This window comes from Bactrocera dorsalis, chromosome 1 (assembly GCF_023373825.1).
Source record: "Bactrocera dorsalis isolate Fly_Bdor chromosome 1, ASM2337382v1, whole genome shotgun sequence".
Lineage (NCBI taxonomy): Eukaryota > Metazoa > Arthropoda > Insecta > Diptera > Tephritidae > Bactrocera > Bactrocera dorsalis.
Window position 1 is genome coordinate 101,128,888 of NC_064303.1, and position 27,857 is coordinate 101,156,744.

The 27,857-nt window shown below is 39.0% G+C and overlaps 1 protein-coding gene across 1 annotated transcript in view; it reads left to right on the forward strand.

Moving 5' to 3' along the window:
* The window catches only part of LOC105231249 (uncharacterized), a 215,760-nt gene that overhangs the window by 58,069 nt on the left and 129,834 nt on the right, over positions 1–27,857 (forward strand). Inside the window, exons 5-8 of the mRNA XM_049460970.1 lie at positions 1,336–1,456; positions 3,015–3,152; positions 7,363–7,494; positions 15,520–15,663. Coding sequence (XP_049316927.1) covers positions 1,336–1,456; positions 3,015–3,152; positions 7,363–7,494; positions 15,520–15,663 — 535 coding nt within the window. The remainder of the gene's footprint in view (positions 1–1,335; positions 1,457–3,014; positions 3,153–7,362; positions 7,495–15,519; positions 15,664–27,857) is intronic.

Consider the following 27,857-nt stretch of genomic DNA (forward strand, 5'->3'; position numbering starts at 1 on the left):
GTAAAAACTTTTGAGCTAAGTTATTCAGAAAACAGTTAAACACAGAAAAAAAGAGATCTTACTTGTCATGTAGTTAAAAAAAAATCGAAAAATCCAGTTTAATTTTTATAAACCTTATCAAAATCTCCAGCTCTCATAAGACGGTTTTGGAATATTTTATATTACCAATTTCACTCATTTTTCTGTGGCTGGAAATAAGTACGAAACTATTAACTTAATCTCAACCAAATTTAAATTTTTTTTCTATAATAGAAAATTATTTATAAGAGGTTAATTGAAAAGTCCCCTGTCTGCCGTAGTAAAACATAATTTTTAGCAAAATTCCTCGATTTCAGACTTCCAACCATCAAACGGTCCAATCTATATAATAGTCACAGTTGACGACCCATTCTTTTTTATACTTTTGCAACATTTTGCTACAGAGTATAACAGTTTTATCCACCTAACGGTTGTACGTATCAGCTAAAGCTAACCAAATAGATATATAAACGTTGTGTTGTCCGCTATCGACTCCTAAACATCTCAACCGATTTTAGTAAAATTTAACACACTGTGTCCAGTTTGAACCAGTTAAGAATATAGGATAGGAATAGGATAAAATCAAGTCCAAATTAAAAGGACTCCGAACGCTTTATTAAATGGATGCTTTATTAAGCGGACACCTCTATTAACTGAACAGAAAGGCTGGTAACCAGGCATAGAAAAAGCAGCCTTAAATTCGATATTTTCTAATAAAATTTATTTCTATGAACATATTCAAAATTAAACTTCAAGTACAATACTCTGGATTCTTATACCGACAAAAACGTTTTCGCCTTTATTCGTAAATAAAATGTTCACTGTATTGAATAGTTCATTATATGAATAATAGTATAAAATGTATACCACAGCAACGGCCGGATCATAGTTTTAAATAAATAATACAATATAATACATCCACAATTGATTAAAATCCCATTTCGATCACATTTCAAAAAATGACCGAATTAAGCTAACATTTCATTATTCGAAAACCTAACCTCAAATTAAGAAATATTAGTTATTGTTTAAGAAACTCAAATTAAAGCAAAAGCACATCTAATTTTTGATGCCGTCAGTGCGGTGGTCTCTATAACTTCTCAAATGCATTGCCATTTTCCTATATGGCTTAGTTATTCGACTAACTAGCCTATAGTATCTATTATACTTGTATTTTCCCTTTGACTTTTACCAATTCAGTGATTTCTGAGATTCTCTTTATTACTTATTCCTAATTGGACTTACATTTAATAGTACTGATATATATAATATATGCACATATACAATAAAATATTTGTGCTTTTGTTTGCCCTGCAGATGTTCCAATACAAATCTAGAAGGTGTAGTTTCCGAAATACTGAGTGCCTTGTTGAAACAATTGACTGACTTGGAGAGACATGAAGAAGATCTACGCGCTTGTCAAAGTACAACTGAGAAGGTGAGTAAGAAATTTGTGTATAAAAAATATATATTATACATATGTATGTAGGCGGTTGCTAAACGAAATATACAACTAGGAATACTTAATATATTTAACCCTTGGTTTTCTATATGTGCTATTTATCTTTTTATGGCATAAAAAAGTACTCTTAAGCACTATGGATGAAAAATTTTCTACTTTTTAAAAATACATTATATATAGCATTTTGTATTCGAAAATCACAGCTAGACACACATAATATATTTAACCCTTGGTATCATATTCGTGCTATCTGCTTTTGAAAGAGAGAAGTGTTAAAGCTATGGATTTTTAAGTAACTCTATAGAGGAAAATTGTTATAACTTTGTTTTACACTGATCTCCCATCGCTGGCTATCCAAAGAAAGGAAAAAATTAATATCTTTAACCCTTAGTTTAATATTTAAATCAACTTTCTCAGCAATTACTAAGAGGGAGGAGTTTAAAATTTTTAATTCTTAATATCACACTAAACACACAACTCTGGCATATCATAAAGAGCAATAAAGAAAAGCAAATCTGAAAATCATTAACCCTTAGTTTTACATGGATGCTCATATTGTTTAAAGTTTAAATAAAAATTAAATCTGAAATGTTTTAAATCCCATCAACAGAGAACTGTGTCAAAGTGTATTTACTGCTTCCCCACGCTACTTCTTCTCTTACAAATCGTCACTTAAAACACAAAATAACGTAACATCACTTTTCATACAGGTAAGTTTACAGGCGAAGAAAAAAACGATATCATAAAACCACTCATACTAAAAGAAAATTTGGGTTTGGGTTATAAAGCGGTTATACATTGGCTGTATACTGGTTATATATTGGTTATATCTAAGAGCGGAAGCTCTAGTGAATCATAAGCGATAAAAAACTCAATTTCTATTTTTTGAAGATACGTTGTTTTGCATTTCAGGTGACGAAATACTCACTGCCCATTTTAAACAAAATCTCTGCTTAATTTTATTACTTGCTATTCCTTTTCCAACAGGGTTCTTTATATTATTTTTGGTTTGAGCAATTAAATTCCCATTCTAATTGAACATGTTTTAACATATTAGTAAGGAACTCTGCCTGATTAGCACGAATTGCTATATGTATATATTTACACAACTAGATATATACATATATACTCACCAATATTTGCTAAAATAGTTCTCAGCCACATTGTATCCGCCAAATCAGTTCTCATGCCAATTAAGGAATTCACTGACAATATAAATATACTATTTAGCTGCAAACTTGCTAATGATATGCCTTAAATTGGTCCAGCTCTTTCCAATTAAACTCAAAATAGTTGAACCTCCATAACTCGAACTTATATAACTCGAAGTGCTCATAACTCGAACCCTTGAATAGGCAATGGAAGTCAAATACCATACAAATTTTCTTCCATAATCGAAGTCTCTAAGTAGTGATTTGTGTTAGGCAAGTTCAACTTTATATGAAAACTCAAATTACAATAATATTGCATGCATTTTTGGTACAATATTTATCCAAGCAAATTCTGACATATTTTTCATAAATTTTTCTTCCAGCCTGAACACAACAAATTAGACTGCCCGACCGCTTCACAATACGCACAAATTCTCTGTCGGCTGGAGAAAAAGTTGGCAAAGCAAATTGGCCCCGAGGAGTTTCTGCAATGCAGCAGTAATGTGCTGCTCGACAAACAGGTGAAATATGAAAACAATGAATTATTATTATTTGCATTTATAACTTGTAATTGTGAGTAGAACAAAAGTGGTACATGAAGATTTGGTGCATGTAATCTTGCCGCAGCAGAATGCCTGCCTAACTCGTTTCATAACATAGATCTTTGTATGCTGAACCTGTAGTATTTTTTATTTGTTGTTGTGTTTGCATATTGCAACTGTATCTTCCTATGTGCATAATATTTTATTCGAACTGACTATGATTTATGTATATATGTATATATACATCTATATATTGCATATAAATGTATGAACAACAATGCCAAATAGGACTCTGCAGTGAAATTTCAAATAAAACAGGACTTCCTGACTAAAATCATACTGGCCAGAAAAGCATTACATTTTTTTTTTTGAAACACACAAAGGGATAAAACACAAAATTTTCTCTAAAAGTATAGATTTAACCAGATAGTTTGATGCATCTTTTAAACTAGCATAAAACTGTCATATACCTGACCTAAATATGGCAATCGATAACTCGTAGCATATCTACGCGATTGTCCATTAAAAAATTAAGAACAGCCATTTAAATAAGGTTAAAAGGTCGATCTTAACAATGATCTCACTTCACTAGTTTGTAGTCGGTCGTTGTGGTATCTAAAACTCCAATAAAATCGGTCATAAGGATCCTCATAAATCGACGGAGCCCTTTGAGGTGATCTCAAATTTGTTGAGGCTGCTAATGTCAGTTTCGGTTATGGCTGCTGGTTCGCCGATGGTACGACTGCGGAGATGTTTCAGACTTAATTTTTCCAAAGCTGGACAGTGGAGAAGAGAGTGCCTAGATACTTCCACCTCATTTCCTTACATACAACTTTGCCAGCTTGCGACCGACTGGACACTGCTTAACAGAATGAATGGTTTTTGGACAATGTCTAGAAAGATCTGCTACGACTGTGGTAAGATGGGTCTCAGGCAAGAGCAAGTAAATCTTCTACGTTTTACACTGCGCAAATGCGCGGAGGATGATCGTCAACCAAAACCTGGTAAACGTAAACGAGATCTATGGATCCAGTGGTAGAACGCAAGATGAGAACGGAGATTCAGTTCATTTCAATTGCGATGTGGGTGGTATAATGGTATCCGACCTAACTTTCTCAACGGCTAAGCACCTTCCAGCAACTAGGCAAGGCACTCCAACGAGTCTGATGATGATGATCTAATGCGGTTAGACACCCCTTAACTAACTTTGAACGCACAATTTCCGAGGTCAACGCTATTATTACCCTGCTGTCGGAAAAGAAGCTGGACTTCGAAGTCGTAAGTCTACAGCCAAGGCACTACAGCCTCGTCCAATCTGAGCAAAGTTCACTGCAACGCTTTTCCAGCGATTTCGCACCGTCCACATATCCCTCGTCAGTATGTGAGCGGAGAAATAGCCACCAGGAGTAACGACGCCGTGTTTCAAGTTTTAAGGGATGCGCTTGAAGGAGGAGATAATTTGAGAGTGACTCTTATTGGACTTCTTCATATACCCAGCTTCTCTGATCTTTTGAGTGACTGTCGCAGATGCCGACGACAGCCGCTTTTGGACACGTTCAAGCATCTTAGGCTTGACTATGGTTTCATAAAGCCAAAACACCGCCTTCCGCAAAAGTTCTTACCTCTTTTCTATATTTCTTCTATAGCAGTATAAGGCAACCGATGCCTTTTTACTCACTTTTCAGTATTTAGCCTTCATTAAAGCTTTCTATCAAGGATAAGTCCCAGGTGTTTCACCTTATCAACAGGTTTAAGCTGTGAGCCTCCGAAAAAGGGGAAAGGAAAGTCTGTAATTTCATACCTCAATACCTCATAGTAATAAAACGATTTAATTTTACTGGAACTACGGCTAAGCCGTTTCTAATCGCCTACTTCCATACTACGCTGAGATCCAACCACCAGCAGCATAACTTAGATAACCAAGTGAATTAGGATTTCTCGCTGGAATGCGCTTAAACTATAAAACGCTACACTTTTGCAGAAGGCTCTCCTCGAAACTATTTGGGCTTTTTCTAGTTTTGACCTGTATATAGTCAGTTCTACCCTATGCACTGCAGTGACTGTGTTGAAAAGTCTTCTACTCGAAGATCTGATTTCGTTTCTCTTTACTTTTCTGAGTCTTCAGAGAACAAGAAGAAGAGTAGTCTTACACACTGATCTAAGAATCTCAACGAGCTAATCAATCACTCTGGCGAAAAGGAGCGACTGGCAAGACCATTTACTTTCTATAGAAAAAAGTTGGCTGCCCAGTTCGGCCCTTTTAAATACTCGTTACGAACTAGTTCATAACTAGCTTCTTTGACTTGAGTCTACTTACAATTGATGAATATCTGTGCGCCTGCTATTACATACATACATACGAGTATATGAGATATTGCTTTAATTGACAAAAGCTCAAGGGCCATGCAACTGCATTCAATAAATTTTTCAATTTCAACTATCAAAGTGCTTCGATTTATGGAGAAACCGACATTCTTCATGCAAATTTCACTTGATGCATTGATTGAATTTTCTTACGGAAATAACTCATAGGCCAGCACATGAACATAAAAAGCGAGAAAGAGAATTGTTGAGTAAAGAGTGCCACAGAGGTGGTCAAAAAGTTGTTAGTGAAATAAACTTGAGTTTTTTATGAATAGAAACAAACTGAGTGCCAAGAAAACTGTGTCCATACACGATCGAGATCCAGTGCTTGTATGGAAAACTTTTTCATTTGTTGTTATATCTTCACGAAATTCGATGTGAGTTATTTTCGAAGCCAATGGCGCGAAATTCCACAGTATTGTTCACATCGGTTAACTATAGCATATAGCTGTCATACAAACTATGCGATCAGTATTAAACACTTGTATGAAAAACTTTTTCATTTGACGAGATATCTTCAAGAAATTTGGCAGAGGTTATAATCCAAGTCATCGCTATAATCTCTGGTAGAAACTTTTAAGATCAAACTACTATAGGATACAGCTACCATACAACTCGCCAATCAAACTACAGTTCTTGTATAAAAATTCTTTAATTTGTCAGTTAACAATTTTTCATAATTTTTTTTTTTTTCAGAGAAAAAATTTAATTTTGTATTACATATTTTTCGAATAACCCAATAGTTTTCAGTACATTTGCAAGAGACCTACTTTAATACAGTTGCCAGTGCACCTTTCGTGTGTGGATAACCCAATACTGTGTAAGCTTCTTTGCCGTATCCGGTTGCAAGCTGCTTACCATGTATCTGTGCTTGTAAATGCCCCTCAATACACACATACATATGTCTGAACACACACACACCTTTGACGCAAACGCAATTAATAACTCTTTTAGATCTTTCATCTCTTAGCCAGTTGGCAACAAATTCGTCTGTGTATACATGCGTGTATATGTGTGTGTGTGTTCGTGACCTGGTGCAAACCAAATTTAATTAAAAGCGGCAGGGCAAATTTAAGACTGCTTACGTAATTCGCATGTAATCAGAAATGCATTTGGGCCTGACTGCTGCTGTCGAGCTTTGAGTTTGCTGTCGCTCGTATTTACCTTGGTTTGCACTTACATATGTATATGTGTACTCTTGTGTTTGTTTGACTGTGTGTGTATGTTTGCGTGCATTGCTTGTGCTTACTTATTTACATTTTATATTTTTGTATTCGCTTGTAATCTGATTAAAGTGACGGCCTGCTTTCGCAATGCAAAAGATCTGTCCCAATGCACTTTTTAATTAAAAGAATTACAAATTTATTACCGTTCGTTGCCACTTCATTTAAATTCACACACGCACACACACACACAGCGTGGAGCGGCGCGCAAACAAAGGTAAAAGGTGAGACCGCCAATTCGTAATGAAAGGCAGCTTTTGCTGTTTGCCGTGCCGTCCAAAGCCGTGCCTGTGGCTGCTTGCATGAAAGAATTTGTGTGTGTGTGTGTAAATCCGTGTGTGGAGTTCAAGTGCGATTCAGCAGCGACATTGGCTTCCTTGGTCAGCTCTGCAGCCGAGTCAGAGAGCGTGTAAAATAAACTTATTAGCAATTCTTCTTCTCATTGTGTTCACTGCCATTATCTCATATGTACCGCTGCTTGCACTTACTCGCCGCAATACTATCTATATGTGTATATATACATACATGTGTGTGTGTTCATAAATTTTCATGCCTTGTCTTACTCTTTTTCTTCTTCTTTTTATCTCTTCCTTGTTGTGCAGAAAAAGTGGGACCAACCGAGCACGTCCGGCGGTCCACCCGGTGTCCAGGATCCGAAGAAAACGTGCAATTTGGAAACCTACCTGGATTGGTCGGCACGTCTGCGCCTCTTCGTATGCAATGAAATATTACAGGTAAGTCACATGACTGTTACAAATGGCGTAAAGCCGTAGAGGGCTTGCTAGTGTTGCTAACATGTTTGTGAATTTTTCACTAAAATCAGTATTACGGGATTACAGATTAACGGTTGATTTTATGTTAAGCAGAGATTGAAGTTGTTAGCTTGAACTAAATGGTTTTTAACTGTTGTTTTGAGGGAAAAATATTTTTCTAAAAAATTTTGCGAAATTCGATATCCGAAATTAACTATAAATATATAATTTGAATAAATAATAATACAAATATGAAAAATGTGATTAATAAAAAGCTAGAAAATGCATTAAGGAAGCTATAACACTTTTCACAAATACAAATGATTCCTTGAAAGAACTTTTTTCGGTCAGTTTGTATGGCAGCTATATGTTATATTGGTTCGATCTGAACAATTTCTTTAGAGATTATAGCTTTGTATGATACAAAATTGTGTACCAAATTTCGTGAAGATGTCTTATCAAATAAAAAAGTTTTCCATACAAGGACTTGATTTTGACCGATCAGTTTGTATGGCAGCTATATGCTATAGTGGTTCGCACTGAATTATTTATTTTGAGATTATAAGGCTTTATTAGATAATAATAGACGCCAACTTTCATGTAGCTACCTTGACAAATAAAAAAGTTTTTCTTACAAGAACCTAATTTTGACCGATCAGTTTGTATGACAGCTATACGCTATATTATCCCGATTTGAATAATATCTTCAGAGATTATACGGTTGCTTTAAGCGATAATCTGAGTTAAATTTCGTGAAGACATCTCTTCAAATAAAAAAGTTTTCCATACAAGCACTTGATTTCGATCGTTCAGTTTGTATGGCAGCTATATGCTACAGTGATCCAATCTAAACAATTTCCTCTGAGGTTACATCATTACTATAGATAATAGCTCATGCCAAATTTCATTCAAATATCTTTCCAAATAAAAAAGTTTTCCATACAAGGGCTTAATTTCGACCGAACAGTTTATATGGCAGCTATGTTTTATAATAGTACGATATCAGCGATTCCGACAAATAAATAGCTTATTGATGAGAAACAGGCGTATGCAATATATCAAATTAATTTCTCAAAAACTGAAGGACTGGGGGTCTAATTATAGAACGAAATCGAGAAAAATTTTCTTTACTTTTTCTGAATTTAAATTGATTTTTTCCTAAATACCCAGAAAATCTCAAATATTTTGAGCTTTTTTAAACTGAAATTAGGACAGCACAAAAAATACAAAAGATTTCGGGATCAACACACACAAGCCACAAATTCCTTCCACAGCCGCGTGTGTGGTCGCACATTTACATAAGTGAATGTGTGGTGTGGTGAGGACACATACTTGTATTGTAGCATGCTTATAGGAGCAGGTCTGATTGTGCACGTGAGTGCAAACAGAATCAATTGGGAATACAGGTAAATTAACTGTTTCTACAATTTCCGTGCTGTTGTAGCTGATGAATGGGCTTAACATGGCGGAAGAGTAGAATTTACGACGACATCAATGTGTTGATGGCAACGAAGGCACTGTTGGATTGAAAATATTTACACATACAAATATAAACCACGCTTAAGAGCTGTAGAGATCAATGTTTGACTGCTGTGGATGAACGGGAATTTAAACATACATACATATATGGAAGGCTAAATAACTATTATTTAACTATTTTCTTCTCAAAGGCAATCAATATATAATATATAATTTTATTGTCAACAACTCTCAGAAGTTTCTTCATAAACATATCAAGAATAGAAATATGCGAAAGTAAAGCACCAACTGTCTTAACATTAACCTTAAATATCAGCCAAGACATAGTCTAAAGCTTCAACCTGCCAGCAACAGCTCCGCGAGTAGCCTCAGTTGTGCATGAAATAGTTACCTCACCCATTTTCCAAAAACTCAATCATCAAAACCGCCTTTATTCACAAATTTATATATTTAAAAGCCACTCACCGTCAACGCTTAGCAGCTGGCGATTTCAAGCTATCAACAACGCCTTGCCGCCAATCTACTTGCCATTCCTTGCACTCGCTTCATTTTCGGCGCTATGTAATTTTCATTTTCATGAAATTTAAATCACATCAACACCACTTCACAATCGCAATTCACTGCTGCAATTCAAGTCATAAATTCGGTCAGTTGGCTGCTTGCAACATGCCACAAGCGCCACAAGCTAGGCAATGCATATGCCTGTCATGCAACACATGCTCTTTCTCATTGCACATTCGGCTCTCATTACCGCACTTCAGCAGCTTCTCGCCTCAGTCCGCGCCAGCGCTACTGATGCTTCTTGCAACATATGTATAACACACACGCTGCCATTACTTTAGCGTATAACCCTATTTGTCTGCCCTAGTACCACATTAAACATTTCATATTCTGCTACTGGCCTTGTTGTAATGGAAAATTTAATTAAATCTGAGTACTACATGCGCGCTTACAGACGAACACACACGCGCGCTTCTCACTTTAGTCACATACAGACAGGCACACACACAAACAATTGTGGCGATAAGCAATGGGAAAGCAGTTGGAAGTCTGTAGTCTGTGATTCATGCTCCGTAGCCGGTAGATTCAACCTGCTCGCATCTTTTTTGCGCCGTGTTTACTCATCGCTGTAGCAAAAATACTCCGTCTCTTCACATAAATATTTTGTACGCGCACACACACAAATATGTATATAAATATATGCATGTAGTGCGAAACTTAGCTACTTAATATCCTTTAAGCTGAAATGAGGCAGCAAGTTGAAAGTATGCATGTGTTTGTGTTTCCTGATGTATAAAATATGTCACTTGTCCGCTTAACTACAAAATAATTCAATGAGGAAGCCAGTGCTTTCAGCACTTTTTATTGGTTTTTCCTCTTCATTAAAGGAAGTGGAATTAAAGTGAGGCAGCACACAGAAGAAAAATCATGTACTAGCGCTTGATGAAATGCAAATTAAACTCAGGTCATCCTTCGATTTCAGGGTTTTGCCTTCACTAAACCATCCTGTACTATCAAATGAGTGTGCTTTCCTATGAGACCTCGATGAGAGAGCTTCCGATAGCTTCATCTTCACTATTTTCCTCCTGCGACATCTGTCTCAGCAGTTTAGTGCGGTCTTTAGGTCGTCCGCGCTTACGTTCAGCTTCTCCGTTAGGTCCCATTACTTTCTCTTTTCCAAGGGTACCTTTTGTTCGCTCTCTCTTTAACATACCCTCGATTTCAGAATCTTGACTCCGCTAAACCATTAACCATCCGGAACTATCAAATGACCATATGGTTGCGTTTGCTCCTGAGACCTCAATGAGAGCGCTTCAACTCCACTATTTTCCACCCTTGCTGCGACATCTGTCTCAGCAGATTATTGCGGTCTATAAGCGCCACGAACAGGTATCGTTTCCGCGGAAGCTAGTATTCGCTACATTGGACGTTGTCGGTTTGCCGTCCGCGCGCTTGAAGTTCAGCTTCCCCGTTAGGTCCATGTCTTTTCTCTTTAGTAAGGATATCTTCGTTTCTCTCTCTGTCGAACGTTACCTTTTTCAAGCGGAGTACTGCCTTTTGCGATTCGCAAGTACTGGATCCGAAGCACTGTACCAATTTTGTATGCGAAATCTGCCCAATCGTTTTTTCATCTCCTTTCTGGCCCAAAACAAAGGCTTTATGCCTTCCTCCTTTAATCAGACTTGACCTCGAGTCGGCTATATATTCCGACTTCCGTCATGTATCGCGTTTTAGCCTTCAGTCCTTTCTTGCTTGCCTCCTTCCTGGGCTTTCTCTTGATTCCTGAGTTAGAAACCCCGGTGTCCAGCCTGGAAAACGCAGAAGCTCTTCTTCTTTTGCCGTTTCTTTCTTCATTTTGCCTCTTTATTGATCTCCATTTGAGTTTTGACTGCGATGGTCTCTACTCCCTGCGTTTTATACCCACCGCCTGATACCTCATTTCCCATGACTGTTATATTCCCCCATCCACCTCTTAATGAGGTTGCATATAAAGCATTCCAGCAGCTACGCTGGCTAAGTCATGTCGTCTGTTCTGATAAAAACACTCCAGCTCCCAGAGTATTCGTGGCAGTACCCCCATGAGAAGCAGAGGAAGAGTAAGGTCAACACTTCGTTGGAAAGACCAGGTGGAGAAGGACCCGGCGCCACTTGGAATCTCCAAATAGCACCAAACAGTGAAAAAGAAGAAAGACTGGTGCGCTGTTATAAACTTGGCTATAACCGTGAAGGCGATGTCTACGCCAATAAAGAAGAAGAAGATATAAAGCAGTCCACCATAAGTTGATGAATGCAATTTCATGCCTCAGCCAACCCCAGGCAGCTTAAGGCCACTACAAAAGCTATGGCTTTTGATACATTAGAGGATTTTTGTGGGCCATCTTTAACAATAATCCAAGTCAAAGTTTGTAGAGATATCTTGTCAAATAAAAAAATCCATACAAGAACTTGATTTTGGTCGGCCAGTTCTCATATAAATAAAATATAACTCAAAAGCTTCGGCTCATAACTGACAAATGACAAGGCCTGAATCAAAATGGGATTGTCTGCATAGACTTTATACTTTACAAATCCCCACAGGAAAAAGTCTACCAGTGTGATGCCATAGATATTGCGATCAAAACATGAAATTAACTGCTCACCGAGGTATTCTCTCAATAAATCCATTGATTGATTCGATGTGTAAGAAGTGGCACCGTCTTGTTGCTGAGAACATTGGGTTTTTTTTTGGATGAAATGACAGCTCTTGAATCCCCTCAGATTTCTCTTCGTCTTAAATACGGAAACTTTGCTTTTTTATATGCCTATTGAGCCACAAATAGGCCTCATCGCTGAACAAGAAAACGTAGAATCTTCCTGGAACTTTTCAAGAGCCCTTAGAGCGAACTCGACATGGTATTTTATATATTATAGTATCAGCTTGGTACGACCATATAAAATAATAAATTAATTATTCATTCAATATATATATTCTAATAATGAGAGAACAAAGTAGTGACTAACCAACTACCTGAACCAGTGCCGTCTTCAACCCAATTCTAAAGCTTATACAAGTATTTACATCGCTTCGGCTTGCTAAATTTGCCCAAATGAACAGCAGCAGCAGGCAAATATTAACGAATATGTATATATATATTAGTTCTATATAACAGTATATATCCACGAATGTAAATATGTTTGCACTGTCCTTCTAAGACGCGTATACAAACAAATAAGCCAAATTGAGTTGGAATGCGCTGTAAAACAAATTGAGAAATCAATACAGCCAAATTTGCAAATCATTTGAAATGCCTCGAGCAGATAGTCAGACCTGAATATTGCATAACAATTCGCTAGCCATTTGCTGTGAGTGTGAACACTTAAGTGCAAAGCTATGTGCTAGTACTTGTGTACATACACAGCTAACTATGACAAACTCACAGTCACGTAACGGCCTAGTCCAGCGATGATATACAAACTAGCAATTTATGTGCATATGTTCTTACATTCGGACCTAAATCAATTCTGCTGGCATCGCTCGGTAATGAGAGCATTGGCAGTTTTGAAGGCACTGCAGTAATTAAGCTATTTGCACCCTGGTGCCACCAATGACATACATATCTGCTTGAGTTGGGGTTGGTGTGGCACAAGCGCAGGCAATTTATACGTCACCCCAACTAATAACCACAATCCCAATTAGTGAAAGTAATACCAACTAGTAAGGGCAATAAAGGTTCGCCGGCCATACACCAAATATATATCAAAATACGAACTTAGTGAATTCTCAAGCACAGCACTAACGCAGTGACTTCATGGAAGCCTTAGGGCAAACACTTGCAAAATAATTGATCAAATTCAAATTTAACTATAATTTATATAATTTGTGAAAAAGCAATGGAAGTAATTGGATATTGAATTACATACATATGAAAGTTAGATGAATATTTTAGTATACTGAAAATTGACCTAGATATAGGTCACAAGAAATAAAGCTTAACTAGATTTTTGGCAATTTTTGAACACATATATTCTGAGATTCATAAGAATGCAATGTTTTTCTTTTTGAAGCATGAAAAGGATTGATTAATTGTCATTAAGTTGGTCCTATCTCCTCCAAATTGTCACTGTCATCTTATTTGCTTAACTCTTGGTCTTTATGCTTACAAAATATTATCACGGATTATCAGATGTTGGAATACACTATCAGAAATACAGAAGTTCTTCACCGAAGGAATATTCTTCTTTTTTATTAGAGTAGGAAACCTCTCATCCAAGGCTGCCTTCTTCTTTTTGTTGGGGTGTTTTTTACGGATCCCAAATATCGGATATTTCGCCTTTTCATTTTGGCTCTCCTTCATACGTATGTTTGGATAGGAAGCTGAATATGAAAAAGAGAGCAATACAAACATCGATTGCTTTGTAGTGCTGTAGAGAGGCCATTGACAAAAGTTGTGGTCTCTCACCGAAAGTGATCTTCTGGCTCTACGACACCTAATCAACCCCATTACCTTCTGGGGAGTCTTTATGTGGTAGAGGGCTCTAGAAAAGACCACACTTGCAAAGAAACTCGAGAGCGTTCAACGGGTGGCGCTCATTAGCATATGTGGCGCACTCAGGTCCATTCCAACCAAAGCACTTAACACCATCTTGCAAATAGTGCACGTAGACATCGTCGGAAGGTGTATGGCTGCGAAAATTGATATCAGACTCAGAGAGTCTGGGTTCCTAAAAGAACACGTGTCTGAACACTCGGAAATCCTCACTCACTTTGACTTCATACCGGATCACTTGGATCATGGAGTCGCCAAACCGAACTCTGGCGGCTCATTATCTATACATATACCGGCGAGGGAGTTGTGATTTCTGAGAAGTTGTTGGAAGAGAGGGACAGTGAGCTTCTGTACAGATGGGTCAAAGCTTGGCGGGAAGATTGGGGGAAGGGTTGACTGTCATGAGCTCTCAATCAACTCCATCATCATCAGACTTCCTGACTATTGCAGTTTCTTCCATTAAGATAGCAGGTGATTTATTGCTATCCGGATCCGGAGTGTAACCTTCTTCAGAGAAGTGACCATACACTCAGATAACAGCGACGATACTAGCCTTGAACTCATTGACATTGGGTTCAGGGCTGGTCAATGAGTGCATAACATCACTATCAATAGTACCGAGTGTATTTGTGATAAGACTGGTATGGGTGCCAGGCCACAGCGGAATCGCAGGTAACTGTAAAGCCAACTGATCTAACAATAAAGGCACCCTACAACCGCTATCGGTAGAATGAGAGTGTGCCAGTGCTTCGGTATCCTCTTGTGTTCTACTACTAGATAGTTGGACTTCGCGGAATCTTGGCCACCACTGCGCCACCATGCGCTGTCGAAAAAGGCTTTTGGCTGAAGATCGCTCGCAAGAGATCTAGTTACTTCTTCGATCTCAGTAAGGCTAGCCTCTCCCTAGTTTTGCAGCTTTTAGCAGATCATTGCCCTATTGGCGTCCACGCAATAAGGCTGGTAATCCTACTAGATGACATGTGCAGAAGCTATATGGAAGAATATGACGCGGAAACAACTCAACACTTCCTTCTTGACTGTCCCGCGTTTGGGAGGTCAAGGCTTCAGACATTCCACGGAGAGGCGGGAATGGAAATTAAACGCCTGTGCAATTGTGTATTGGCTCTAGGTGGTTTGCTAAGTTATAGGTTCGAACAAAGGAATTCATCTCTTCTATGGCTTCACAAAGGACTAAATATAGTATTCCGTGTGCGATCTTTGATCAGCACTCTAACCTTACTTAATCTAAATAAAGTGGGCCTTGAAACATATTCGTCTGCTTTTTTTTTTAGTTCTAGCACTTGCTGCAAAATCTCATCATTATTTTTTCAAACTACAGTATAAAATTGGTCTTGAAGAATTTTTGTAAATTTTTTTTAGTTCAGACATTCAGTGGTCAATAACATCTAAAAAAAATATGATTACTACTAAAACTAATAAACTTTTGTCAAAATAACTAACCAAACAATCTCTTTCTCTCTCTCTCTCTACTTTCTCACAGTGTATCGGCATACGTGATCGCAGTAAAACGGTGGAACTGTGGAGTGGCGTCGCGCAGTACTGTCTACTCGTGGGCAATTACAATAGTGCCACAGCAATACTCGAGTCCCTGGAGTCGCCGCCCATAGCGAGACTGAAAATAACGGTAAGTAAATAACCATTGAGAATACTACTACTAAAACCAGTGCGCAACTAACGGCGCAACGGTTCAAAGCTAACTAATTGCCACCATGCTGCAGCAGCACAGCCAAGCGCACGTGCCACCAACACAAATTACAACGACAAATATGTATTTAAAATTCCGACGAAACAAATTTACTCGCGCAAATTTTATGCAAAAGCGACGTGACAACTATGCCGTTATAGATAGCTGTGCGCAAAAGGTCAACGCTATAGGCAGCTACCCGATATATAACCGTAAATATAGGCGGCATGATAAATGCGCGCACTTAAACGAATGAGGCTGGCAGTGCATTTAGTGTGCGTAATGGAAATTAGCGCTAATTCAAATGCATAATTTTCCATGCTGGCAACACTTACGCGAAATTTATGTGCGCGACAGCACACCAAGTGAAAAATCGCATATTTTGCGTGCACGAGTTCATATTTATTAATGCCGCAGTAGCTTATGCCAACGCGGCAAGCGGCGGAGGAGGGCGCGCGCGCGTTGTTTGTGTGTGCGTCAGTGTGTGTGGCCATGCAACATTTTCGGCGCATCTATTTAAATTAGAACGAATTTCATTACCGCAAAGCCACGCGCGCTTACTTGGCTGCGCTTGTTACCTAACGGAAAAGCATTATTTAGGAATTTGAGTTGTGTGCCACTGCCCTGGCTTTTGCCCCCGTTGGCTTTGTTATACGTACGTGCGTAATTAAATTTCACAAAGTACACAACAGTGAAATTATTTTATAACAACCTCGAACTGCGCGTCGTGCTGCCACAAGGTGAGCGTGCGGCCTTCGCTGGTAAAGTTGCTACAGCGCTCACCAACGCGCCAGCCTATTACTCATGGCAAATAAATATATCAAGCAGGGCAGGTAGCAAAACAACAACAAAGCTGAAAGTGAGGCACCTCAAAAACCCACCCACACACATACATGCATGCAAACATAAACAAATATTTATTCACATTTCGGCCCACTCAATATATGTATTTACCGCGAGCAACTTGCGCTGTGTAAAAGCCAACGCGTCGCATAAGCCAAAGCACTTAAGTGGTTGTAACCTGAGATTTGCTGCAAAGGCACGCACTGCCGCCGCCATAAAACACCGCTTTACGCCACACATAGGCGCGGTGACCGCGTCAGACATTAATAATTACCATTTCTGCAGCGTTGGCGGCAATTTCCTTGCTGGCGCCCCCAGCGCCAACAGTGCGTATACGCAACGCATGTCGTTACTCACGCGAAAAGGTGAATGTGTGCGCGTTGCCTTCCATACTTAACGGGTGGATTATATTTTAATAGAAAGTACGTGTGAAATTGTTGAAATAATAATTTGCCATGCATTAAGTGCGCTTCCACGTAGCGGCGCTGGCTTTTCAACGCCACCTTGTTTACTTATGTAAAAATGCCACACACACGCGCACTGGCTTGTGAGAAATATGTGTGTGTGTTGGTGTATTAACCAAGTGGCTTTCGCTTAACATGTCAACAGCCATACACAAACAGTTTCTGGGGGATTTCGCACGCAAATTGGTGCAGGCTTCGAAGGTCGCTTTTAGTCATGGTCCATTGTAGATAATCATAGCTACAATGCTCGCCTTAATGTAGGCCAGCTCTTTGTTATTTCCTTTTGCCATTTCATTTTAAGCTCAGGAAAATGCAGACACATTAAGGATTAGGCTTTTATTATGGAAATGTGTGACAAAACCATTTGCATAGCGTCGCACTGTAGGCCTTGCCTTAATAGCTAATTGTTTTCGTGGTAGAGAAAGAGTCTGTGTAAATTGTTATGAGCTCTATGCTCTAGAGAGTTTATAAATATTAAATATAATCCGACGAAAATTATATTTTGACGGGATGTAACTACAATCATATTTTTAAAATTTCTACTTTAAAATTTTTTGGGAAAATGTAGCATGAGAGCAGATGAGCATATCCAATTACAAAATATAAATAATTCCACAGCATTTTCTTACCTGCTACTCTTGTCATTATTGCTCTCGCTATCTAATGGTTTGGAGATGTATCTATGTTAAGATATCAGCGTTTTTTCAGACCTTCTTTATAAGGATGACAATCGCAGCAGCGATAGTTCTCTATTTATTGAACCCCAAGTTTCTTTGAATCCTTTTGCATTACCTCAAAAACTCAGAGCACTTCCAGAGTATGCATTTGCGATTCGAGAACAGAATACGCATATATTGAGTAGAGTTTAATGATGAATATTATGCCAATATTTAAGATATCAGATATCTTTAGCTTCATACATTGGATGTCTGACAACGCACCTAGGCCTCTACAATGCCCGTTGTGAAACAACTCCGAGTAAAATCCCCTCACTCTATTATGTTCTCCCTTAACCACCCTGTGCTCCTGATGAAGTTCCTCAGTAACAAAAAAAGTGTGTTATCCGAAATATCGTCAAGAAACCCTCGTTCGCTGGTTGCAGTTCTTCTCCTTTACAAAGTTTTCAATAACATATAAAATATCTTATACTCTTCTCTTATTCTTCCACCTAACAGTTCCTACAGTAGGCTTTGCATGGTGTTTGCAGTAGACAATGAACTGTTAGCACTCCTAGAGTGCTTATATCATTCCTTTTGATCTTTGATGAAGACTTGTTTGGCACATATTTTAATCATACCACATTTGTCTGTTTGGCAATTGTCTTAGACACTGACTCCTTTGAGACTCAGATATATTTATGACATGTTTATATTTAAATATCTACAAGTAGCCAGAACCATACATATAGTATATAATTTAGTTTGTCTAGAACCTCAGACCCCGAAGAACACTCAATTTTCTCAATGTTCTCGACGTCACTCGAGGACTCTATGGGATCTTCCTCGACTTCAGTCATGCCATTTGCCGATGTTGGATAGTATGCAGCCACTTTCTGCTAGCGGTTCTATATATTATTTCGTTAGTAGCAGCAAAATTTGCATTCTTGCTTTCTTAGTCTACACTAGATTCTGCTACGTGGTTCTCCAAAAACCCTCAGTTGGCAAATTTGAGTTGTAGACTTTAATTAAGCTACATTGTATGGACCGGTTGCAATAGTGTGGTCGGGATCAAGACCTTATACCTTGGTCTCGATGGGATATTTTTATCGTCGATTCCTAGCAGCTTGGCTTCAGATCTACTCTTCAACCCATGGCCTTATAAAGCTGTACCGATCTCTCGTTAGCAATGCTATCATTGTGATCTGGCCCTGGTACCAGCTGCTACCTCAGCAGATAGGCAGCTCGACACATTCCCGCATACCTTTCTTTCGTGTGGTCATCGACCTTAAGAATAGGCCATTCCCTGGAAGACTTACTACTAGCAGCAAAAGTTTTAGTTTGTTACCTTCCTGAAGCTAGGCTTAACTTCAGTTCCTGTGATAGGGCCCTAGACTAAGCTCCGCTTCTATCCTATGCTCGTTGTTTCCGAGCTCTTTACGCTGGCCTCTTCTCGGTAGAACTTGTTTCCTTCAGAATTTTTCCAGGAGATTCGTACTCCTTTAATTTATTTTTCTTGCTTTTGTTGATTTGGCCAAGGTTGATCCTTGACACGGCACCTTGATTCAGCCCTTTTTGTGCCCTCAGGCGTAGTAAGACTCCCTATTTGAAAGCTGTCAGACCTAGATACATAAATACCTCCCAACTATAACTGGGTGAACATCTATGAACTCCAATTGCAGCTTAAAAAGCTACCTCAGGCCTATCTCTGGACAGTATATGCCCGCACTAACTCTGTCCTTCGTTTTTTCTGTGCTTTCTAAACCGCTATTACCTACCAAAGGTTCTATATATAAAATATTTTGCAGCTGGTAGCCACACCGTTAATTTTGTTGCGCAGTTTTCAGTAAAAAGGTATTTAGGTGGCAGGTTTAGCACTAGTTAAACTGCTAGGTGAGTAAACCCCTCCCCGTATTAAAAAGACAATATCCTCTGAATATGCAACTATCTTAGGAGCTTTAGCGTCTGAGTTTCTTTGCAATTTATTCTGTACTAATTTTCCAGGAGCGGATGTAGCACTCCATCCTGCGAATTACCTTTACCGACCCCTTGGTCATTCTATCGTCGCTCCATTCTGCTCTTTTTCTTCTAGAGCTCAAAAGACTTCTGGTCCACCGTTATAAGCAGGATAAACACCTATTTTCTAGCTACTAGTCAGAACTGATTTTGCAAAACACTCCAAATAGGTATTCCTTATAATCAAAAGCCCATTCGATATTAAATACCAGTACATGGGGTGCAGTCTCCACTGATCTGTCTTTTGTATATGCGTTTTTGGACTAGCTTCCAGAAGGCGCTGCGACGCTGATGTATGTACATGTTCAAGATTTTCTCTAACGCATTCAGCAGAAAGGAAGTTAAGCCGAAACACTTTCGAGAAGGTTAAGTTGTTTCTATTTGTTTTCAATGCAACCCCTACTCTAGTCTCTCTCCATGACTGCGTTACATAGCTGAACTGCTGACATCCCCTTAAAAGTGCCTTAGCTACGGCAAGAATAGGCAAAGCAGATTTTGCAGCGTGGCTGGAATGATTCCGTCCATATTGAGAGATGTATTTGTATATGAGTCGAAGGAGCGCATTGCCCATTGTTTTTTTTTATTCTCCGTAATGATATATTTTGGAAAGTTTACCGCACTATTCCCCTCATAGCAAGAACTTAGTGCATCCTTATAGCCAGAAAAGTGCACATTGACTAAGTCTTCTAATGAACCTTCACAGTTGTATGTCCACTCTCCGCTACTCTTCCGAATTATACTCACGGAGATTTAGTTTCTTGAGCCTGCCCACTTCGTTGATTATTTAAAAGCAAGTTTCATTGCAAATGTATAATTTCAATTGAATGAAAATGAAAATTAAATTTTCATAATTAATATCGTATCACTTTCATAAACTGAGCTGCTGAAGTCACAGTTATTACACTGGCTTCGCAACAATTAATTAAAACAATTATGTTAAATTACTTAAGCCAAGAATTTACACCAGTTATAAATAACTTTATACGCCCATATTTATATTAGTTTAAAGTATTACTGATGCTGCACATTTTGCATTGGAAGAACGCTTCATGTCCAATTTAATAACATTTTCGCTTCAATTTAAACACACACTAACTATAGAATTTAAGTATGCGCTACACACACACATACATAAACCAGAAGAATGCATTTAAAGGGTTGCCAACAACAAACACAACATTTATATGGCAAGCAGTATGCTTTTGCAAGTGTGTGTGTCGCCCAGAGCACTGCTATCGACTTTGCCACAACTTACATCAAGAGCATACTCGCTGAGCACACACTTCCAACTTGAGTATACATTTGTATCCACTGTACCCTATAGCAACACACACACGCACAGCATTTTTGTGTATGTATCATTTACAACAACATACTTGCAACCCAAAGTGTTAGCTACTGACAAAATATTAGGGCGGGTTGCATCGTGAAAGAATTAAGTAAACGTATTAAACAGCATGAAAACTTACAAGCTGGAGCGCCAGTGGCTGTCAGCTTGCCACCATAGTCGAACACGCAGTCTATTAGTGTGCCAGTCTGACAGCTAGACAGTCATCCTGACATAACAGCATACAGTTTTACACGCTTCAACTAACCAACGAAACATATCTGCAACATGCAACACAATGTTGCAGTGGAAAATGGGTGTTCACTAAGTGCATTTGGATTTCTTTTTTAATTTGATGAGTGAATTTTTTATATAATGTAAATTGTTGTGTGATATTTAAGTCTCAGTGGATACGTAGGGATCCTTTGAATATTTACTTTTATTTAAATTTGATTTTTACGAACCGATAGAGTAGATTAGACAAGTTTTGAAAACCTTAATTCCATATAATTGACTTTAAAACAACGCGATAATGATTTAAGGCCTTCAAAATTTCTTGGGGAAAGAGAGCCGTAAAATGACGGCTTATACCGGCAAATGTATCATTACACTCTATTCTTTAATAAAAACGAAGGAGTCAATGCTTGTTACTTCATTATGTCTACCGTCAATGCTTTGAAAAGATCTCGAGAGTTACCACTTTCTTCTCGAATGTCACGACAGAAGAAGTCCAAATTGCTTCAAATCTCATACTTTTTGACAACTAGATAAAGCAACGCAAATTTGCATTAAGTCAAAAGCGTTTTCGCTGAGATTAATATCAACTATAGGATTTTCTATCTGCTTTCTCAAAGGACCATATATAATAGACTAAGAGTTCTTTACTACTAACCAAACATAATTAAATCTTCCCAGAAGATAAATCTCCTTCTTTCACTGCTAATCAAAATGGTCAGTTGCTGTAACAAAAGGTTTCTGGGCGTCCGATGACAAAAGGATATAAAATTGGCATTGATATCAAAATTTGGTTCCCTAACTTCTTGCTGGTCGCCTTTTGGTTTAGAGAATTAACGTAGAGACTAGCAATTGTCAAATGAGCTGAGAGAAACATTAAATCCGAAATAGTCATTGTAACGTTGAAAATGCCCAAACAAGTAACCGCAAACGTGGCACAAACTTAAACAAAAGATTAAACGTCTTGAAATATCCAGAAAATTGTGTGAAGCAGTCGCTAACTTAGACTGTATGCTATAGTGGTCCGATATCAGCTGTTCCACCAAATGGTCAGGTTCAAGGAAAAAAAGATTAGGTTAAGTTAATGTGGTAGGCCAATAAGCTACGCATAGAGCAGTTTTGTTTCTTTGCAATACTAGATGGAGTTCAGTACCTAGATCCAAGTGAAGCAATCATCCTTTAGCATACCTGCGCTTGACTCGAATTTTAACAGACTCCAGATGTTTACGCTCGCAGTATAGCGTAAGTCGCTACCAGACAGTGACCAGTTACTTACTTACTTTGAACCTACTTTCTCAGTTGAAAAGTGGAGTCATATAGACACCGAGCTATGCCCAAAGGTTCTACATATATGTAAATTTTCTAGCAATCGTCCCGCAGATTTTGCTGCACGGTCTTCAGCGAGGAAGTCTATAGATTGCAGGATTAATACCAGTTCAAGAGTCGCTGTTGGAGTTCCTCTTAAAGCTCCCATTATGCAGAGCTCCCAGCGTGCCTCTGCACACTTTTCGTGGGCTTCCGGTAGGTTGATTTCTGTACGTCTGTCCTCCATGTCCACAGGTTGTGCCGAACATCTGCCTGCACAAATATGAAGCATTGCTAGCTCTCCTCACTCTTTTTTTCGGTGTGCCATTTACCGAAGGGAACATAGGGATCTACTCAACATACTTCCCTTCAAGGGTAATACACTAATTATAGTTAACCTCCAACTTCTCGATATAATTTTTTTAGAACAATTTTTCAATTGCTTCAAAATAAGCCACAGTTTTGAACGAGAAAAACAGCAAATAGTCACTGAGGGCCCGCTATGGAAAATATGTGGAAGCAATTCGAAGAAAAATTCATTGATTTTTGCCACCATTTCCACTTGCTTGTGACAGGTGTATGGTCTTGGTGAAACAGCACTTTTTTTCTTCAAAATTGGTCGTTTTTCGCCAATTTCGCCTCTCAAAAGGTCCATTACCGCTATGAAATATCCCAAGTACAAACGCCATAACCTTGCCAGCCATTTTTCAGCGGGTTCCTCGTGTGTAGTCTATTCGCATGACTGTCTTCTGTGATATCGGAGATAAATGATGGAGCCATGTTTCATCCGTTGTCAGGTATCGACGCAAAACCTCACCTTTGCTTTTTGAAGGTTAACTAAAAATCATATAGATTTAATTCTAGTAGCGCCATCTATACATCAGTCTGCGGACTTTTCAATACATGCAGTATGAAGTCGACTCAGCTCGATAATTTTATAAGGTCTCCAACTACATGTTTTGAGTATAAAAAAATATTTTTGTAAGGAAAAACATTAAGTTTAATTTAAAAGGTGTCGGTGAGTATTAAAAGTTTCTCATATAAATCACAAGTAAAAAGTCAGTTTTCCTAAAAAATACCGTAACTTTTTAACTATTTAAGGTACACATTTTTACATAGCGCATCTTGTAGAGCATGAAATTTCTAAAAAATATACCTCAGTGAAATTTTTTTAAATTCAAATATTTGAATATTTAGCTATCATGAATTCTATAGATTAATTTTTGGTTCACCCTAATGCATATATAACATGTAAGTCTCTATTTGCAAATATATATGTATGCTTAGGTGTCTTCGCGAGAGCATTTCGCACTATTCGCAGCAGATCACTAAGTAGTAAAAACTTTCTTAAACGTAAAATTACGCAAATCAGCGCTTTAATGCCTCAAAAACTGCAAAGGGAACAGAAGAAATCTCTCAGACGAAAAAGAAACTGACACAACGCACCTCAAGCATCTCACTTCTTATATACACGTTGATATTGCGATGGTAAGCAACACGTTATCTCCAGCAGCACACTAACGCACAGAGGGGCACACAGATCTGGAGACGAAGCAAAGAGCAGCACACAGGCCCCAACATCAAAACCAAAGCGAAAGCAACTTTCCAAAGCAAAGAAAAAGGCGCGTAGAACTACACAAAAAACAAGAGCGAAAAAAGTTGCTGAAGTATTTGTAATCGCCAAACACGCGCACACACATACAAAAAAAGGCGTAAAACTGCTAAAACCGTCGTAAGTGCTGCAGTTTAGAGAAGCTGGCACCCTTGCCGAAGCTGTTACGCCGCTTCCATTTTCCTTAATCTAACGCAATGTGGCAGCCAAATTTTAAAAGCGTAAATAGTTTTGCTGCTGCAACAGCACACACACTCCAACAAGAAACAGCAAACACGCCGTGCGGCATTACAAGTGCCACGATGACTAACGGTAGTTAGAGCTGGCACTTCGGCGTAAGCGCATCTTAAATGTGCGTCGCTTATGTGCACTTAGCTAGCGCGCCGGCAAAGACGATGACGACAAATTGCATAGAATATGCAACGCCCGCCAATGACAGTAATGACAGGCGCTGCTCGGCGCTAGTCGGTGCTGGTGCAGGGTTCCTCTGTGCACACTTAACTGTTGGCCGGAATGGCGAGATGAATGCTTGCCTCAGAAATGCGGCACGCCAAATGCCGTTGCTGTGTTATGGGCGATGCGACGGGGGAATTTATGGTATATAAGTAAGTAATGGGGAAGTGGCCCATATATCTAGGAATACGCACAATGGACAATTACCAAAAATGGCGGACTTCAAATCGAATAAATTACTGATTTAAATAGCGTAATGCTTAATGGAGGGTCATACCTTCATTAAGAGTAAGTAAAACGATTATAACAGAATTAGTTGAAAGAGAAAGAGAGCAAGGCAAAGCTTGCAGGTTATAAACTGCCGTGGCTTAGAGCACATACTTCCATTATTTTGTTAACATTGCACCTCTAAGGAGGCAATTTTTAGTGTAATTTTAGGTCAGATTCAATAAATTGTTATACTGGCAACGATATTATGATGCTAGTTTCTTTAAAAAAAATTTACGCGAAGTAATGAAGCCTTTTACATCGCCAAAATCGATTGGTTTGTTACATGGACTTTGTGGCACGACTGTCTTTTTATTCTCCTGTTTCCGATAGCCAAAAAAGTTTAAAAGTTTCAAGGTTGTCGCATGTCGAACCAAGGTCAAGTGTCCTGAAAACATTTATCACGGAAGAAAACTTAAGAAAAATTCATGATCCGGTTCTAGCTGACCACCGATTAACAGAACGGGAGATATCTCAGAGAGTGAACATCTTCAAAACCGGTGTTAGCTAAACCGACCTTAAAATATTTTGCTAGAGAAAACTGTCGGCACGATAAGTCCCACAGTTGCTCACTCCATATAAAAATCCCAATCTTGAGGCTACTTCACAGCAGTGTTCATCGGAATCCTAATGAGTTTCTGCTTCATTTCATGACTATCGACCAGAAATGATCAGATAATACACTCCAGAGATCAAGAAATAATCGACCTTTACCGGGCGAACCCTTTCAGAAAAAAGCTGTTCTGTTAATGGGTATGGTTATAGCCACAGTTTTCTGGGATTCCTAAAATGTGACCCACAACACATACCTGGAGAAGGATACAACGGTCCCTGGGGCGATTCGACGCTCAATTGCAAAACACTCAATTCCATTTGTCGATGAAAGAATTGCTTTACAACGCATCAGCTCAGACGTCCACCGCCGTCACAGAAAAATTGGTCTAATTAGTACAGGAACTTCACTAAAGTGTGGTTTATTTTGGGTAGAACTACAGCCTTTAAGTTCGCTGCCAGTGAGCTTAAAACTAGTCACGGAAGACAAGACTTCACCAGTAGTAGCATCAAGCTTCTCCAATATTAAATTTACCTGCAGCAGAATATTCGAAAATCTTAAAACCGATGAGCCCAAGTTTCATCACGATGGGGACGAGCTGGGGAGCAGTCTTCAAGTGTTCGGGCGCTATATCAATAACTTTCAAGCGAGCTCAGCAAAGTTGATCAGCAACTAGCACTTGTAATGCTGCGAAAGCCTTCGGACTGAGAGTGGAATGTAAAACGGACCCCTGAATCGCCTCCTCTCAGGAAGGCTCGCATCGTCACAATGATAGGCATCTTAACTGTTAACAATTAAGCGTTTAAGTCTTGACCTCCTAAACGCGGGACAGTCAAGAAGAAAGTGTTGAGTTGTTCCCACTTCATATTCTTCTATACAGCTTGTACAGATGGCATTCCAGCCTTACTGCGTAGGCGCCAATGGACAATGGTCCTTTAAAATCCCCAAAACTAGGTCTTACTGAAGAAAAACAGATCACTAAATCTCTTGCGATCAATCTTGGGCTAAAAGGCTATAGCGACAGCACATAAACCGATGGTAACCCAGCGCTGCCGAGCTCCCGCGAAGCCCAGCTATCTAGTAGTAGAATACAAGAGGACACAGGAGCACCGAACTGCTCTCATTCTAATGAAAGCGGTTCTGGGTGGCTTTTCTTGCTAGCTTATCAGCTTTATAGTTTCCTGTGATTCCGCTGTGGCCTGGCAGAGACATTCGATGCGATTGATAACGAGGTTAGGCACTTCTTGACCAGCCCTGAACGCATTGTTAATGAGTTCAAGGGTAATATCGCTGCTCTGATGTCTGAGTGGATGCTCAACTTAATGACTGCAACCGCGGCTTGGAAGACAGATTTGACTATTATCTGCATCTGGAGTTGATAGAGAGCTCCTGATAGTGAACGTCAAACTAAGATGGAAGCACTTTTGTTGTCATAGGTTTTACGGATTGGCTTCAATTGATATTAGATTTGTGACAGGCTCTGGACGTTTTGTCGATATACGACGGTCTTTTTGGTCCATACCTAAGACTTCTCTAGCTGCTAAAGTGGAAGTATTCAGGGCCTCACGGGTAATAAGTCTCTATATAAAACCTAATATAAGAAAGGAAATGCTTTTCCATCATCCGGGCTCAACAGTTTTGGACCTTTAGGACATTTCTTTGTTCCAAAATTGAAAGGAATCGCTGGTTGGACAGATAATTTAATCGAATAAGAAAGTCACTGCCACCATGCAGGTTCACATACCATCACATACCTCCAGAAAAGGGATTTCTTCATCACTGCTTCAATCCAAAAGGCCACTCCGTTGAACTATTAATCGAATTTTTTCAAAAACCTTACTGTCAAAATCTAACCTTCAGTTCGAAATCAGTTCTCATCACTGCTTTATTATTTGTTTACAACGAGTTCCCAAACCGCCACCCAAATCACATACGAAGAAGCCAAGCAAAAGTAAAATGGACCAGTTAGAGTGGCTTCGACTGCATTACGTACGCGGAGCCATCAATATATTAATTAGCAAATTGCAATTAAATCATTGCATGCATTTTCGTTGGCAGCGCAAGCAAGCACATACATACTTACGTGCTCACACACACGCGCCATGCGCTTTCATTCCGCTTGTTGGTGCCATAAAAAGGAACTGCCAAAATTTCCCAACAACAATGAGCATTCAACATCAGCACTGGCAGCAGCTTTCACAAAACTAATCAATTATGTACGAATAGTTGAATGGCTTGTGCTGGCCACGAGCTCGAACTCCCGCCAGATACCCACACACAAGCAGAGAGTTATGATGTAAGTGGTTCGACAGCCATTTCCAGTGAAAATGGAAAATATCACTGCAACACAAATACTGAAAGCGAACCAATGCCAATACATAAGCGCGGGTGCTGGCCAAGCGAC